At 32.4% G+C, this 19,377-nt stretch overlaps 1 protein-coding gene across 24 annotated transcripts in view; it reads left to right on the forward strand.

Annotated features, from left to right (window-relative positions):
- RIMS1 (regulating synaptic membrane exocytosis 1) overlaps window positions 1-19,377 on the forward strand; it is a 490,562-nt gene that overhangs the window by 193,959 nt on the left and 277,226 nt on the right. For 23 of the 24 annotated variants that reach the window (XM_019830859.3, XM_023254106.2, XM_023254107.2 and 20 more), the window contains 2 exons: window positions 5,197-5,410; window positions 7,921-7,932. In XM_019830859.3, coding sequence (XP_019686418.3) covers window positions 5,197-5,410; window positions 7,921-7,932 — 226 coding nt within the window. The remainder of the gene's footprint in view (window positions 1-5,196; window positions 5,411-7,920; window positions 7,933-19,377) is intronic. The other variant, XM_023254093.2, reaches the window with a different exon arrangement.

The raw sequence follows: 19,377 nt of genomic DNA on the forward strand, positions 1-19,377 counted from the left end.
TGAGAAAAGAGAGCTTAGGAATAAGCACTGTAGAGGAGTTGAAACTGCATGAAAGTATTATTGAGCAGGAGTGAAAGGTCTATGGGAGTTTCAGGACCTGAGTTCATCAGCATAGCTTTGGCTTGTTCATACTCAGCTTTTGTTCATGTATCATCAATTAGTCATGACAAAACACTGACATTTCCTGAGAGTTAACACTTTCCTGCATTCAGAAACGTTTTCATTTGCAAGTTGAATCCGTATTTGTTGTCATCTTTTATATGCGCTTAGAGTAAGATCTGAAGTATGTGAATTTACAATGATATATTCAGATAGAAAGGAAAAGCAAACCCCTAGACAAAAATTAGTTTTCTCATCAATAAAATGGGAATTTATTTCATAAAGTTATTGTGCATTTAAACATACACATTTCTTCTTTAAATTAATTAGGAGGCATAATTGGTCAACTCTTTTGTAGATTTTAATGTCATAATATATTCCAGTTTTTCATTTCTTTATAGGACTCATTTGTTATTTAATGATATTTGATGAGATAGAACTGAATTTTTCCTTTTTTAATATGAAATACTTCATAATACAAAAGCATATATGTAAAGAATAGAGAAAAAGAATAAAAGATATAATATGTGCCTAACACTCAACTTAAGAAATAAAACATATTCAGTACTTTCGAGGCCCAGAGCTTGAAAAATTTCATATCTACATGAAAAAAAATATGTATTCTACCACTGAGGACAATAAATATGTGTGAACAAGTATCGTACTCAATAAGCTTAACAAGTTTATTCTACTGGACAGATAAATACATATGCATATGTATATAAAGTTCTTAATTACGTTTTTCACATATTCCCTGTAATTATTTATTTTTGATCTGTCTGGTCTGTTAATTATAGAGAGAAAAGTCTGTCAAAGTATCCTACAATGAAGGTGGATTTCTCCACCTTAGTAGTTTTATTATTTTTTGGCTTCATATATTATTATATGCAATTAAGTTTAGAATTGTCTTGTAAAAAATTATATGAATACTTTTTAAATAATAGATTATCCTTTTTATCTTTAGTAATGCTTTTTGCCATAAATATTATCCCAGTTTTGTTGTTGTTGTCCTTAGCCTTTCACTGGGATATATTTTTTCATTCTTTATTTCAAACATCCTTCCTAGTTTGGGTATATCTCTTCTAAACCTAATTTAGCTAAATTTTAAAAATCTAACATGTTAATTTTTGTCTTTTAATGATGCTGTAGTCCATTATACATATTGTGACTCCTGATGTGTGTTGGATTGTTACTACCATTGTTTGCCATAATTTCTAATTGTCCTGCTTTGTCTGTGTTTGTTCATTTGCTTCAATTCTTGTCTTCTGTAGATTGACTATTTCCTCATTCCATGTTTTCCACTGGTTTGGATATCATACACTCTATTTCAATTATTTTTGGTGGTGACCTAACAACAATGTTAATTTTGTTCACTTGTGTGAAAGTTAAAGCTGAAGTTCTTGGTCACAGAGCCTCAGTACATGTCCCAGGAGCAGTGGTCTGCTTCATAACTATACTCCATCTCTGAATTACTGCTACTGTTTCATTTTTCTCCTGTGAGGATCTCCATACTTTCTCCCCAACTCAAATAGGAATAAAAATTTATTCCTTTAGGGGCACCTGGGTGGCTCAGTCGGTTAAGTGACTCTTGGTTTCCACCAAGGTTATGATCTCACAGTTCATGAGTTCGAGACCTGCATTGGGCTTTCGCTGACATTGTCCTTCCCCTGCTTGTCCTCAATCTCTCTCTCAAAGTAAATAAACATTTTTTTAAAGTTATTCCTTTAAATATCCAGTATTTTCAGCATTTTGTGGCAGCAAGATTTTTCAGGATACATAGCCTTCAGTATGAAATTGTTTTTTTTTTTCTCAAAATGGACTAAGAAAAAAGTATTTGTGTATGATTTTTACAGTTAGCAAGTATGTATTGGCTACTACTAAGGAGAAATATGTCTTAACTATCTTGCTAAACTGTGCATTACTGTTTGGTAGAAGAAAGATGACATGTGCAGAAATACTAATAGTATATTATTATATTATATATTATACTATATTATAGTATATAATATACTATATTATAGTATATAATATAATATAATAATATAATATACTATATTATAGTATATAATATACTATATTATTACTATACTATATTATTACTATATTATATAGTATATTATATAGTATAATATATAGTATATTATATAGTTATTAGTATATAGTATATACTAATAATATACTATATACTATAGTATATAGTATTATATTATAGTATATATTATATAGTATTATATACTATAATAGTATATAGTATATTATATAGTATAATATATAGTATATTATATAGTATATTATTATTATAGTATATTTATATTTTTTGGTAAAAAAACCAAAAGACAAAAAGCTGAATGCCTTATGAGTGACCAAATAAAATGCTATGAGATTGTAGCAGAGTAAGTTTTTATCTCACTGGTCACTGCCCTGCATATATTTATTATTAAAAAACACCCCTTTTGATTGGGTCCTATAGGATGGATAAAAGTATTTTGTGTTTGATTTTTTTTAAGTTTATTTATTTATTTTGAGAGAGACAGAGATAGCACAAGTGGGGAAGGGGCAGACACAGAGGGAGAGAGAGAGAATCCCAAGCAGGCTCTGCACTGCCAGGACACAGCCTGACGCAGGGCTCAAACTCAATGAAACCGTGAAATCATGATCTGAGCCAAAATGAAGAGTTGGACACTTAACCAACTGAGCCACCCAAGCACCCCAATGTTTGAATTTTTAAAGAACAGTGGATTTTCAAACCATTATACCTCAGTACAAAGGATATACTAAATCAGGAGATGACAGACTGGCCCACGGGTCCAATCTGGCTTACCATCTGTTTTGGTAATAACGTTTTGTTGGAATATAGCCACACTTATTATGCTTATTATTTACATATTATCTATGCTACTTTCATGTTATAATAGAGCTGTGTAGTTGTCAAAGAGACTATATGGCCCACAAAGTCTAACATATTTCAATCTGGCCTTTTACTGGAAAGTTTGCCAACACTTATACCAAATCATGTGCTGTATTACAAAGTAAATTCATAGGGAATCTTTTCCCTTTGCCTAGCTTTTGCATTTATATTTACTTAAATACATTTGATTTGATGGTTCTCACAATAAATATCTACCCATGTACTTCCTCTATGCTTAGAGTTTATATATGTTTCTCTGATTAGAGATATTTCCTTGTTCCCACTCCTTAATAATTACTTTCTTTAATAGAAGCCTTAAGATTTCCAATGCTATTTTGTAAGGTTACTTTTGAAGTAGTTAAGATAGCCCCAGTTGTTTTTTAAAAACTTGAGCCTAGATTAATGCTGCTTAAATTATAAAAAATTCAGTGTACCAAATAGCATTGTTTTTCAAGCCGTTCAGACATTCTTGCTTTCATTAAATATATCACTATTTCTATGAACTGAAATTAGCTAGCCTTTAAATTGGGGAAGGCTTCAGATTCTAAACTACTTTATTTCCTAGTGCAAGTACATGTGCTATTAAATAGAAAAACTGTCAATTGGCAAAGCAGGAAAGGGGTTTTATAATTTTTAAAGTAATCATTAAAATTCTGCTCAAGAGCTGTTGATGTTAAAAGAAAAATATAATGAAATCCCAGTACTTCAAGTACTAGAGTCCTTAGACATAACTTATTTGATTCTGTTTCCAAGGAGTACCAGTTCCCACAGATATCTTAGGTGTAGAGAATCAAGCTAACTAACTGCCCGTATTAACAACAGCATGTGTGTGTACCTTGTGTCCTAGGGAATACATCCAGCTCACTCGCTCAGTTACAGAGATAAATTTCCTAGGAGTTTCTCTGTTGTTGTAATGGCCAATGACTATTGGCTAGGCCTGGGACAACTCTCTCAGTTCTCATTTACAAAACTAAGGCATACTTTCACTGGGGATTCACTGGATGTCATGGTGTTCTGTACAGAGCAGCAAATAGTTTCTATTTGTAGCAGTTGAAGATTGAGGGATTAGGGCTGATGGGGAAGGGAGGAGACTTGAATCACATTAAAGGTGAACATTCTTATGGAAAATGGTTTGCCTCAACAACTTTGGTTGCATCCATTAAATAAAGAGTGGTGACAACTCTCATACAAATTGGGGTATTTGTATGAGAAAATATTTGTATCAGAAAAAATCTGAATATTTGCAAGGTGTGGTTTAACACTTTTCACATATCGTGGAAGGATTAGTGAGCTCAATTATAATGTATAAGGTGATATTTTATATACTGTATGAAATTAAACACTTGATATTAAATACATAAATAATCTCCAAGAATAGGGGTAAAGGAAGATATTTTGTGTAAGACAAATTGCATAGCATTATAATTTATAATTTTTTTAAGTTTATTTTTGAGAGAGAGACATGTGAACGGGGGAGGGCCAGAGAGAGAGGGAGAGAGAGAATCCCAAGCAGGCTCTGTGCTGTCACCACAGAGCTCAATGTGCAGCTCAAACTCATGAAACTGTGAGATCATGACCTGAACCAAAACCAAGAGTTGGGCACTTAACCAACTGAGCCACCCAGGTGCCCCTATAACTTAAAATGGTATTTTTCCAAGTATACATATGCTCACATAGTGGGTCAGGGAATCAATTTCCTGTGACAAACTTTTTTTAGACTGTAATCATTATTAAAATAGAATGAGATAGACTATACCAGAGTACATCATATATAGTTAGCTTAAGTATTTTGTATAACTTCTGCTTCAGTTGTATACACACATGAATGTAGTTGTAAAGTGTTGAGTTCCCCAGTCCAAATACCTTGAAAGCTATTTGTCTAAAAGAAGCAGAGGGGTGGAGTGGACCCATGAATTCCACTTTGGGGACCAAAACAGTGATTATATGTTGTACTTGTGTATGTTTCATTGCTAGTAACAAAACTGAGACTAGTGGGTTACATGCTAATACATTTTTTACCAGTGGCCTTTTACTGGAAAGTTTGATTAGTTGAAAGGTAAGATTAGTGGGAAAAATTATTTTATATGTTTTGGTTTCATTCAAATAGCTATACTTCTGTTAGGAAAAATTATTTTTGTTTTTGTCTTCTGTCATTTACTTAGTTTGCTACCGTTTTCTCTTTTGCCCAGGAGATTGCATCAACAATTTGAAAGCTATAAAGAACAAGTGAGGAAGATAGGGGAAGAAGCGCGGCGTTACCAGGGAGAGCACAAAGATGATGCTCCGACTTGTGGAATCTGTCACAAAACAAAGTTTGCTGATGGGTGCGGCCATCTCTGCTCCTACTGCCGCACCAAGTTCTGTGCCCGCTGTGGAGGCCGCGTGTCTCTGCGATCCAACAACGTAAGTGTTCCCTGAGCCTGAGAGGTGCTCTGAATGCAGGTGAAAAGCAGTACACCTGCCAAGCAGAAAACATACATGTGTTAGAAAGTAGACACAGGCATAAGTGTACACATTAATGTGCCCCTTTCCCATTTTCTGTTTTTTATAAGGTTCATAGTAGTGGAGTAGTGATGAAATAATAAAAAAAAATGCTTTCCATATGCATCTTAGTAAATGATTAAAAACCAAAAGATTCAAACCAACAGATTATTTGTGGGAGTAAATTTACTTTCTGAAAAATGTAGTAAATGTGGATTTAGTATCATGAACTAGAAGACTCTTAAAGTTGTTATATCCAGTTCTTGTAAAAAGAAGAAAAAAAAAACTTTTAGTTTCTACAATGTTTGTTTCAGACTGAATGAAGGTAGAATGTAAGGTGAACTGGGTAGCATTAAATGTAACCGAAGACAACATATGTAAAGCAATGATTAGCTTCTATGAGAGTAATTTCCTATTTACTGTTGTGGTAAAGTATATAGTGCTAGGTTTCTCTCATGGAAACTATTTTGATATTTAAAGAGTATGTCAAAATATCCTTTTTTAAATTTGGGGGGATTTTTGTACTTATTATCTTCTCTATGAGATGTAGTCTCACCTGATGCTGTTTCCTTATTTGGCTTAAATGAGAGCTACTTATGTTATGCCTGTGCTTTAAATATATATACTTTTTTGAGGCACTGAGATGCTCATTTAAGAGAACTAAATATTCTTTATGAAGTACTAGATAAATTCTAATACTTTAGAATACATTTTAATATACTTTATTATATACCCTATCTTAGTATGGTAAAATTATTTATAGGGATGTCTGGGTGAGTTTTCTTTGATGTAGGTCTGCAGTGTAATATAGAACAGTTAAGATTATCATATACCTAAAGAATTCCCAATGTTTCTCTAAGTAATTTCATTTATTATCTAATCATATATGCAGTGTAACATAGTACAAAGTTATATTTAAAAATAATATGGAAGCTTTATGCACTCTGGATATTTTCCTAATTGAGAAAACCATGGCTAAAATTAAAATCAATCTCCCTATCAACATTATATTCATTGGTAGTGTATTTCAGTTGCAGGTAGGTAGGGTATTCTAAATATCCCTTCCAGTGAAATTAAGATATTCAGTAAAAGAGACATGTTTTAAGGTAAGCCCACTATTATCTTTGTGGCCTTGGGAAAATAATTAACTTCCCTGAACAACGTCTTGTTTATCTATGAAACTGGATAGTAATAATTACTGTATATGATTATTATGATAATTAAATTAAAATCTAGGTCTTTATGATATATATTTAAGAGTTCTTTAGGTGCCATTCTGATGACCACATGAGTTTTCCTCCTGAAAGTTCTTTAGTTAATTATCATATGTTATATTAAGACCTTTTTAAAACAACCTTGGGTTAAAATAGTATCTGGCACATAAAAAGGTGTACAAGAACTATGTGTTAACTTTCTCATCTTTAGTGTTCCTAAATACACTGTTTTAGAATGAATTCTCACAGATGAGACCTGGGAATGATATACAAAATATTTAAAAAAACATTTGGTGTAGGGGTACTGTCCAATCTGAAAAGGTGCTGTCAGTACATAGTAGTGTGCAAATTAGCAGGGTGGAAATGCGGACTGAGCACCCATAGCTGTTGAATGTTTGTAACTTCCCATGATAGGTTTGAGGAAAACCAATAATAATACAGTTAACTAATAAAATATTAAAATTACCTGGGTTAATCTCATGTTAAAGGAAATTGAGCTAAGATGTACCTCTCCTTTGGAGACACCCAAGCCTAATGTAGTCTATCTGTCTCTATAAGCCCATCCAATTTGGACAAAATATTCAAAAAAACAAAATAATAGAAGGCATCACTTTAAGGCATGAGACAAAAATATTGTATGAATATATTGTGTTGTTTTTTCCCATGACATTATAAGTGTTGAAACGTATATTACATATAAATATTGCTTGTGGAATAATTTATGACTACAATAGTTAATATCTTTTTTCTCATTTTTATTCTTTACAAATATTTCCCATTCTTAGATTTTTCCAAATTGTAGCTATAAATATTTTGACAGTAATTTGATAAAATTATTTATATAATTTTATGCATTTTAATAAAATGTTTTTTTAGTAATAGGAAGACTAAATATAATAGTGAATTAAGATTTCTTTCTGAAAAATATTTTAAATATAGATGTAATCATCAAGTACTAAAACTTTTGGAAATTATAGTGCCCAATTTGGGTATCTACTATAGTAGAATTAGTATAGATGCATTTTCAATGAAAGCTTGAACAATGAGTATTTTGGGGAAGAGTAAAACATTTACAATGCTTATAAATACCTATGTCTGAACACTTTAAAAATAATACATAATTGTTTTCTTAAAATCTATTAATATATGCCTTATTTTTGTTTTTCTCTTCTTCTTTTCCTCTCTTTTTACTCTGCTTCCTTGGATGCTTTCCCAAAGGAGGACAAAGTGGTTAGAATCCATGCTTTCTTTTCTATAATTTGTTATTATAATGTTGTGAACTTTATTGAGTGAATGTTTCACCTAGTGTTGTCAGTCACTATACTTTCACAAAGAAATGATATACTAGGAAAAACTCATTCCCAGTTCTCGTGGAAAAATAAATAAATAAAATGGACATCTAGGGCATTACAGAATTTTATTATTAACAACAGGTGAAGTCCGGGTAGTTTGAGTTCATGGAAACATTGATATTTATAGTATAGTTTAAATCATTATGAACAATTTATCCTCTTAGCTTTCTGAGTTTTGATGATGATTCCATCTGCAATAAACAATAAACTGCAATGGAACAATAAATCCCAATGGATTGTCCCTTTCTCAGCACTCAGTAGATGCATAGGCAGGTGATTTAAAATTTTATTGCAGAAGGAATTGAATGTACTGATTTAGTGGCAAGACTGAATCAAATCAAATAAAAAGTCAAAATAAAATGATTTTTCTGTAGAACACAAGTAGCAGAGCTGCCATATTGAACCACATTTTGCCCTACGCCCCTTTTTTTTCTCTCTGATGCATAGAAATCACTCCCGAGAGTGGTGAAAGGTCACTTTTCATTCTTATCAGATATACAAACCACAGAGACCGGATTTAAGAAGATAGGATCCAAGTGGAACCATTAGTCAACCTGTCTTTTGTATACAAATTATATAGTTTCATGTGGTATAAATTACAATTTCCCCAAAGCTCAGTAATTTCTCAGTATAAGACTGAGGCAGTATGTGTTTTGGGTTCAATATATCAACTCAGCTGCCTTTGTTCAACTATTTTAAAGTTTAAATGATGTACTGCAGTGCATAAGTAGTAAGCAAGACATTAAGTGAACATTAATCTGTGTTTTTAATCTTGATGCTAATATATGTTCATCACTTTTTCTTTTATTATGAGAAAGAAATCAGGTTGAAAATTATATAGGGTAGTTTGTTTGCACTAACTGTGTTTTCCTGTACTAATGATGGCATGTGAGATCATCTTAGGGGCTCTTATTTTAATGCATTAATGTACTATGTTAGAAAAAATATATATAACTAGAATATCACAACTTTGGTCTCATGAATATTACTTTGAGGGAGTCTGCATTTGAAATGTAGATAATTTTAAATTCCTTTAAAGAATAAAAATTAAGTAAATAATGCTGTTAATAGACCTAGTGGTAAGACTTCAGCCACACCTATAGGGTTGGCCGGACCCATTGTCCCTTTGGCAACATTTCCCATAATGGTAGGTTATTTGTGCTTATTGTGATTTCCTGACTCTGTAATGAGATTTCAGGTGGACTTTGTGGTTTTCAGGCTAAGAATGGAGTGGAAAGACCTATAAAATACAATCATTTTCAGTTATTTTCTTTATTTTAATTAGAATGCACATATCTACCATTTATTTTTGAGTACTTTGTCATAATTTCATTTAAAAACCTTTTTAGCCTATTGAGTTATTCAAAAAATTGCCTTTCTAGTTTAGGGAAACCAAAACCAGATTTTGCTTTAGCTGTATTAAAGAGAATAACTGAATATTAAAGTGCTTGATTGTTGGTTCTTTCCCTGTTCCTCTGAGCTCTTTCATTTTTGGTAAAGAAATTATAATTTACAGGTGTGCATGTGTGTACATGTTGGTATGAGTGGCAAGGGAAGAGGGATAAGGGTAAATAAAACTTTCCTAAAAGCAATCTACATCTTGATCAATGTATTAACAATGAATTCTACTTAGTCTGTTATATTGGTGAATAAATACTACTAAAATACTAATATGTATGATATAAAGACCTAAGGGTAGCTAACATATAAATATTCCTCTTATTAAGTCTGGCAAACATATTAATGACTATTTTTTGCAGGCTGGTGCTATCACCTCTAATGATAACTTGAAAGACTGTGTACTTGCTTATAAGGAAAATGGCTGTCATAAAGAATCACTTTGCAATTGACACATGTAATAGCTTATAATAGGAGTGTATTTTATATAAGTGTGTATAGTCTCATAGGTAAGATTATGGTTATTTATTTCACTGAAAGCCCTCTTCCATACCTAAGTAAATAGGGATAGTACAAAATTCTCCATAGTCTGTTTAAATTGCTTTTGACTTTGTTTTTTACTATCTATTTGGTACCAGAGCATTGAATTTAGGTAATTTCTTTGATAACATTAACACTTTGCTGTTGGTAAATCAGCTTCCTTGAATCCTTCAAGTTTAATTTCTTTGAGATTTACCATAAATTTTCATCAGTATTTCCTTTTTAGTGGGTGAATGGGATTGGTTTACAAATATAGCAACTAAAAAATGAACTTGCTACACTTCTAGTTAATCTTTATTTTCACAAAACATGTCAGGTTTTATAAATTAAGAGTGTTTTATAGTAAATGTCAGCAATACCCTGAAAAACCGAACCCTACTATTTACTCATTCTTTCCAAATGTGAAAGGTGCACATACCTACCTTGTAAGCATCATGTGTGAAAAAATACTTTTTTATATCAAGATAATAATTGAGGTACTATGTTTAAAGAATCGTGATTTTTTAAACAGGCTCCTCACAGCTTTTCGTTAGTGGTTGTTTTTAGAAATCACACTAAAAGATATGTTAATGGAGGAAATATGTTTTTGTAGAAAAAGTTCATAAAAGGTAGGAGTTCGGTAGAATGGGGCAGTCTCAGCCGTGTCTGGAACTGGTTTTATCATAAAGTGTTGTCTGTGGGATAATTGATTCTTAATGATACAAAGAACTTTGCCCTCACAGACTGCTCTTAAATACCAAAATGATGATTTTGGTTTTCTTCTCTTACTAGGGTTAGATAAAAACAAGCAAGTCAGTAAAATCAACTGCATTAAAAACGGATTTGCATGATCGTATTCAGTGTTTATTTTTATTATAAGAAATCTTCTAAGAGTTTTCCATATTTAGTCCATGGTATGGTGAAACATCTGATCATAACTTTCAACCTTCACTCTTTGGAAAAAGGGGCTGTTAGAGTTTACCTAGACTCACTTTCCTGTTCTCCTGTTCTCGCTTTCTTTTTTTTTTTCTTTTATATTTTTTTAAATTTATTTTTTAGATACTTTAATGATGGCTTTTTCTGCAAGAATGTTCTCTTAGAGTTTCTTCTCAGAAAGATAATATAAGTCTAAATTAAAAACCTTTAAAATATAGGCAAACATATCAATAAGGAAATGTTAGGGTGCACCAAGGGGAGAACTTTCATTAAGCAATTTAGTTGATTAGGTGTCTCAAGGTATTTCTTATTTTGTTGTGCTTATCCTACAGGGGAGTAACACATCAAGTTTTAAAAACTATTGTGTTAGATAATTCAGAAAGTTGTAAATTTTTTTATTTCAAATTTGTTTTAGGAATTTACTTCACTCTTTTTCAAGGGCATGGAATCTTAATCTCTTGTACTTAGCATTACTATTCTGGGAATGTTTCTTAATATTCAGTAATCATTAAGAAGTTTGTAATCTTGGTTTTGCTCCACCCAAGAATCATTATTTAATGCACTTATAAAACCTGCTTCATGAAATTACCATTTCACAAATCAACGTTAAATACAGATGCATAGTAAGACAAAGAGAGTTCCACTGGAGTATAGAAAAAATAGCCTCCTATTTACAAAAAGGGTTCCTATAACAAAAAGGGCTGTGGTAGAAACAGCTTTCACAAAGCTAAAGACTAAACCATGGATGAACTCCCTAGTTTTTGTGAACATAAGTTGTCAGATCTCTTGTTTATATATCTAGGAGTTGAGTTACTGAGTCATTTAATAGCTCTATGATTAACATTTTGTGGAATTGACAGTTTTCGCTAAGAGCTACACAGCAGTTTTTAAGTTCCAGTTTTTTCACACTCATCAATACTTGTTATTGTCTGTATTTTTTTAGCCATTCTTGTTGCATGTCAAGTGATATAGTATCTCATCATGCTTTTCATGAAACTATTTTTAAGTAAAAATTATTAGACTGGTTTGATATCTTCAAAGATTCATTTTGATTGTGTGGATTTAGATTCTTACATAAAAATGCTTCTAAGTTAGCAATGTCTCAAGAAAGTTTTTTTTTTTCGTAAAAGGCTAGTATATTCAAAGTATTAGAAGTTTGGTTTTTTCATTCTCTAGGGATTCTTTTTGTCCTTTGTGTTAGAATAATGTATTTATTAATCTATATGAATAAGAACAGGAGCTCTGTTGAATTTAACATAACTTAGAATCTAATATCTGTCTGTCTAGACTAGCTATCCCTAGGGTACATACAAGCAAGAGATTTTTTTTATTGCCAGTTGAAAAGACTATGTTTTAAATATGCAGAAAGAACTAGCATCCTCAGCAGATTTGCCACTCAGCCATAGGTCCAAAATTAACACACAAACTGAAGCCCAGAATGAAAGGACTGTTCTTCTTTCTCTGTGTATGAGATATTTTCTTGAGGGACATGAGCTTTTAGTAGCATGTAAACAGATACACATAAAGACTAAGTAACAACCAGATTTTCTATCCTCTGCCACCCAACTTTCAATATATCCCTGATTTCTGCCAGATTTCATTAGCAGATAGATTCCCTATTATTGTGGCTGCTATTGGGGAGTATATTACAAACAAACAAAGTGTATTTTGTCTATATTACTAAAGTCACTCTAGCTCTCTTATGGTAGCTTTTTACATGGTATATCCTTTTTACATCCTTTTAATTATATCTACTTTTGTCTTTGTATCTAACGTGTGTCTCATATTAACAGCATATACTTAGGTCTTGTTTGTTTGTTTATTTTAAACAAACAATTTGTTTGTTTAATCTCTGCTGTTGTGATTGGATTTATAATTCATTCATGTTTAATATTATCAATATGGTTGTATTTGTTTTTTATTTTCCTTTTTTATATATCTCATTTTTTGTTCCTCCATTCTTTCTTCACTGCCTTCTTATGCATTAAATTAGTATTTTCTAGTCATGTTTTAATATTTCAGTGATTTTTTTCATTACATTTTCTGAGTTATTTTCTTTGTGTCTCTAGGGTTTCCAATATGCATCTTAACTTACAGGAATCTACTTTCACATTACCTTAATTACAATAAAAGATATAAATATTAATTATATATAGATCTATTCCCTCTTGCCCCTTTTTGTGCCATTATTTTAATAAATTTTATCTCTGTATATGTTAAAAATGTAATTTTTAACATTTTTATAATTAATACTTTATATGATTTTATGTATTTTAATAAAGCTGAGAGAAGAAATAAGAGCAAGTATATATTTATAGGATTTGTTATATAATATTCTTATTTACTTTTTTTTATTTTCTTCATTTCTTCCTGTGGATTCAAGTTACCATCTGGTGTCCTTTCCTTACTCCAGTGCAACATCGCTTTCACCCACTTCCTTTGTGCTGATATTGCCAAGTATATTTGACTTCCATATGTTACAGGTTTAACAATACTAGTATATTAATATTGCTTTATGCTTTTTTAAAAATCTTTAAGGTAAAGAAGAAAAATGAGATAATACTTTTATAATAACCTATATAATTAACTTTGCCAGAGTTTTTTTTGTTTTTTCGCATGAGTTCATATTATTGTCTAGTGCCACTTCCAGCCTTAAGAATTTCCTTTAGTATTTCTTTAAAATGAGTCTTCTAGCAATGAATTCTATCAGCTTTTGTTTATTTAGGAATGCCTTTACTTCACTTTTATTTCTTTAAAGTTAGTTTTGCTAGATGTAAGGTTCTTGGTTGACAGCTTCTTTTACTTCTTTCAGCACTTCAAATATGTCATCCCACTGCCTCAGACCTCCATTGTTTTTATTTGAAGTCAGTTGTTAATTTTATTAGGAGTCTTTTGTATATGACCAGTCTATTTTCTTTTGCTATTTTCAAGAATTTATTTTTCCCAGCTTTTGACATTTATTATCATGTTTATGTGTCAGGTTATGGACCTTTTTGTGTTCTTCGTAGTTGTGTTCATTGAGTTTTTAGATGTAGTTTAATGTTTTCCATCAAATTTGGGAAGTTTTTCAGCCCTTATTGCTTTGAATTTTTTATCCTTTTTTCTGCCAGCTTAAATCTAATGTTGAGCCCCTGTCATGAATTTTTTTATCTTAGTTATTGTACTTTTCAATTCCAGAATCATCTTTTTAAATTTTTTAAATTAAAAAATAAATTTAAGTTTATTAATTTATCTTCAGAGAGAGAGAGAGAGAGAGAGAGAGAGAGAGAGAGAGAGAGCATGTGGGGCTCAGTCTCACAAACCACGTGATCATAGCCTGAACTGAAATCAAGACTTGGACACAACCAACTCAGCCACCCAGGCACCTCAAGAATCATCTTAGTTTTTAATAATTTGTATATCTTAACATATATTCTGTATTGGATAAGACATTGTTATAACTCCCTTTATTCTTTGAGCATGGTTCCTTTAGTTCTTTGAACATACTGATCATAGCTCCTTTAATGTCTTTGTCTGATATTCCCAACATCTGGGACTTCTCAAAGAAGGGTTGTTGCCTATTCCCTGCCCCCCCTTTGGTGAGTCACACATTTACTGTATTTTTTGCATGTCTCATAAATTTATAGTTGATTACTGGTCATTTCAGATAAAACATTGTAGCAAATCTGTGTGTGATCCCTGTCCCCACTCCTGGGACTTTTTTTGTTTGTTTGCTTGTTTGCATCTTTATTTGTTTAGTGAGTTGGCTGTACTATTTCAGTCAAACATATTTCCCCTGCAGTGTGCAACTTCTCGGGTAGATACTATGGCCCTTGACTGGGAACTGGGGGTGCATCAGGGTCGGGGAGACAATTTTCTTGGCTACATCCACCTAGAATAGAATGTCAATCTTGCTTAGCTAGAAGGGAACAAGGAAGGGAATAAGTTGTGACTCAAATACCGCAGACTCTCACTGTTCTTATGGAGATTTAGTAGATTTCCTCAAATAAACATTTCTCCATTTTCGATATGCCCTTTGGACCACTTCCAGGGACTTCAAATGGCTGTTTTCTTAAAGTAATTTTCACTATTTATAGTTGTTTTTCCAGAGAGGGAGACTGCAGAGCTCCTTACATTGCTATTTTAGAAGTGCCCCTCAAATAGATTCTGATAGTTGTGTTTTAACACATCCATTCACTAATTTATTTATTCATTTTTCCCATTCACTTATTCATTCATAGATTTTCTCCCATGAGTAACCTTATATATAATTTTTTTTAATGCTTATTTATTTTTGAAGAGAGCAAGACATGCACAAGTTGGGGAAGGTCAGAGAGAGAGGGAGACAACAGAATCTGAAGCACAGAGCCTGATGTGGGGCTCAAACTCACAAACCTGAGCCAAAGTCAGATGCTTAACCGACTGAGTCACCCAGGTACCCCAATGTAATATTTTTTTTCAAACTCAACTCTCAATCATTTAAAAAAGATGCACTTTTGTAGTGATAGATACCAAAATGGATTCTTTCTGTTTAATTTAATATAAAAGTTACTTCTGTGAGCTTATTATTTATATATTCAAATTAATTATGTGTTTATGTTGTTGCATAATAATTTTTATTTAATGTTATATTAAATAAAGTATAATTCCTCAAAATTTCCTCCTTGTATATAGGATGACAACCATCTGGTAATATTTTTCCCCTGCCTCAACCATCTGGTAATTCTGTCAACATCCCTACTGAAACCCTTTAGTGTCAAAAGTATCATGTACCCATTTGCTTACAAACCACAAGACCATGACCATTTTTTCATATTCTGTGTATTAGAAGTATTTGAATATATCCTCAAAACTTTGTAAAACATATCTTAAAGTTATTACATTCAGGGGCACCTGAGTGATTCAGTCAGTTGAACATCTGACTCTTGATCTCAGCTCTGGTAGCCATCTCAGGATTGTGAGTTCAAGCCCCACCTTGTGCTCAGTGTTGGGCGTGGAGCCTACTTAAAAAAAATAATAAAACAAAAAATATAATAAAATAAAGTTAGTAGAGTTGTTTTGCAGGTACTTAATAAAATTTAATATGTTCTAAATCTGGTAGTCATAACTTGGAGTTAGGCACCTAGGCCTTTAAGAAATACTTTTTTTCATATATTTCCTTATTATGAAACTTAATAAATGTATTAATTAGTTTATTTTGTTGTTGTATAATATGTATATGCAATAGATTCTTTTCACACACAAACTTCAACAGCAAATTTTTTTTTCAAAATTCCATTTGAATTGCTTTAAAATGATAGAAAAATAACTGTGCATTTACTTTGTGAACACCTGTGTTGTAAAAGACTTGATTTTCATAAAAATCAATCAGGTGTTGTTATTGGCCAATAAAGTGCTGTTGCAGCAAATTATATGGGTAAAAGTAGAAGATTCACCTTTGGAAAATGTTACACCTTTGGACTCTTCAGTAACTTCTGGGAATTGGAAAATGTCTGTGTCTTTAAACTACATAAAAACACAGAAGACCAACAGTGCTAGTCTTTGAACGGAGTGTGCAAGTATGTTTTTTGGTACAAGTAAAACCAGATAGGACAATCACAGAGAGTAGGTGCACTTGACGGACAGTATCAAAGAAGGTTTTCAGGAAGGACAGCAAGTCAAGCCTCAGGTTGGTGATTGGAATAGATGATCATAGATATTTCTTGCTTTACTCAAATTCTTTGATGTTTTCCTTGTTTGTTGTTGTTATTATTCTTTACTGTAAGACATGGTTAAAAAATTATTATTCATTACAATTATTTTGTTTTGTATGTCAGAAGAATATTTCTTCTCAAGTCTACACATTTTGGTGCTTAAAATTTACAGTTGCTAGATATGCCTAAATTCTTTTTAGATATCAGGGGACCATTTGTTGGGAGTTTTGTAGAGGATATTCATGCATCAAATGCAGTTTGGATTAATTTACAAATTAACAGTGCTATGAACTTCCCTCCATATATCTCGATCTTTTATATTTTCATACCCTTGCTTAGTTTCTTTCAGTATCTTTCAAAATAATCTTGATCAACTGATGAAAAGTAGTTTTCCAAATGCCAAGAGCAACTCAAATGTCATCCCCCATATGAATCCCTCCCTGAGTGTCTCAAGTAGAGTTAGAGTTAGCCTTCTACACCTTTTACACACCTTTATTATAATATATTCTATTGATTAGTGACTTTCTTGCAGTTGTGGAAAGAATAAACACTACCTTGAATAATCAATGATGAGTATGCTGCTTAACACACACTAGGTACCCAATTCATGTTTGTTGGAAAAATGTGAATTAAATAAGATTATAACTTCCAACTCTGACATTTTATATATCTATGAAATGTTAATGTTAGTAGCTGCAGAAAATCCTTCCTAGAAACCAACTAACGTGTTTCTTAAACACTAGATAACAAGGCCTAATCCTGGGCAGTTTATATCAGAGATTCCACAACATCCTTAGCATTTTTTTGTGTGTCAGTCCAGTTCAATTGTTTTCAAATCATCCTTCTTGGACCATACGTCACCACTGAACTATTTCAGGAAACATTATCAACACTGTCACTTAACTAAACTTTTTATTTCTATCTACCAGAATAATATGTTTCCTTCTTTTTTTTTCCTTTGAGCTCTCTCTTTTCTTGGTTCTTCTTTCTTTTCTTCTCTCTAGATTAAGCTTTTATTGTGGGTTGACTACAAGTTACTGCCTCTCATTTTACCCTATGTCTGATTCTCTTTTTCCCCTATCAGTGCTTTACATTCAATTTTGTCAGTAGTGAAAGTTAGGATATCAAGATGAGTTACAGGACATGGTGTAAAAAATATAATAGTGATTATATAAAATAAGTTAAGAAGGTATGCAGGCATGCTATACCTCATTTTATTGTGCTATAACTTTACTGCACTTCACAGATATTGCATTTTTTACAAATTGAAGGTTTGTGGCAACTCTGTGTCAAGCAAGTCTATCAGCACCATTTTTTTCAAAATTTGCTTATTTTGTGTGTCTGTGTCACATATGCTAATCCTTGCAATGTTTCAAACTTTTTCATTATTGTCATATTTGTTATGGTGATCTGTGATCAGTGATTACAGCTCACTGAAAACTCAGATGATGATTAGCATTTTTTAGTGATAAAGTGTTTTTTTAAATTAAGGTCTTTTTTTATATACATCTACACTATTGTGCACTTAATGGACTACAGTATTCTGTCAACGTAACTTTTATATGCACCAGGAAACAAACAAAAAACTTCATTTGATTTGCTTCATTGGAGTGCTCTGGAACCAAACCTGCAGTATCTCTGAGGTGGGCCTATAATGAGCACATCTTATGTTTCTACCTCAAAACTAATCTTTAAAAAGAGGAACTATTTTGATAAGACTGTTTCGGATATCTTTAAAGTTACTATATCATCAAAAGAAAAGAAAAAATTATACAGATATGGTTAACTGTCAGTGTCTTTATCGATGTTGCCTAGTTGTGTGTGTGTGTGTGTTTAATCTTAAGGTATCTGCTTTCCTTCAGCTAATTAAGTTGACTTGATCATTCCTTGATTGTTTCTCTCCTGTTTTGCCCTCTTTTCTATTATAGGTATGCTGAATTTCCTATACTTATCTTCTCCTATCTTTTTTCATCTTCATCATACTTAATATTTTTCAAAATCCCAGAGCTATTCTTACCTGATTATGCTTCCTTATGAATTTTCATTCATCTGAAAGCAAAACTTTCTGATATCAGATTATCCTGTTTCCATGGAAGAGATGTTTTCTCAAAACTACTTAATAATATTAATTTTGTGAGGTTCCTGAGTACCTTAGTAGGTTGAGTGTCTAACTTCAGCTCAAGTCATGATCTCATAGTTCGTGAGTCCAAGCCACACATCAGGCTTGCTGCTGCCATTGCAGAGCCCACTTTGGATCCTCGTGCCCCTCTCTCTGCCCCTCCTCGACTTGCACTCTCTCAAAAATAAATGTTGTAAGCTTTGAGTCTAGAGTGCTCTCTTGTCCAGTAAGAGAGGGGGTGCAGAATTGAATATGAGAGAGGCTAATGTCTGGGAGGAGACAAAAGCCCTGAGTAAGTGTCCTTACTCTGTATGTATTAGGATCAGAAGGCTTACATGCATGATGGACATGCAGAAAGAAACAATAAAACAGTAACCCTTAACTCCTGTGTGAGAGAAAAGGGGTTTTTGAAGATAAGCCGTGTTAGGGGTTAGGGTCAAGACAAATCAAAATTTTAGCGCATCAAGCAGACTGCCATTTACTGCAGGCACCAGGTGCCTTTATCTTAACTTTTCTAGGGGCTAAAACAGATAGAGCATGTTACCTCAGGGTTAACAAGGCATTTTTCTCAATAATTAGCTCTGGGCTCTTTCACCCTGCAGCAGACAGAGACTTTCTGCCTCTACCTGTTCTCAGACGCTTTAATCCTGTGGAAGAGGCTTTCTTCTCTATGCTTTGT

This window comes from Felis catus, chromosome B2 (assembly GCF_018350175.1).
Source record: "Felis catus isolate Fca126 chromosome B2, F.catus_Fca126_mat1.0, whole genome shotgun sequence".
Classification (NCBI taxonomy): Eukaryota; Metazoa; Chordata; class Mammalia; order Carnivora; family Felidae; genus Felis; species Felis catus.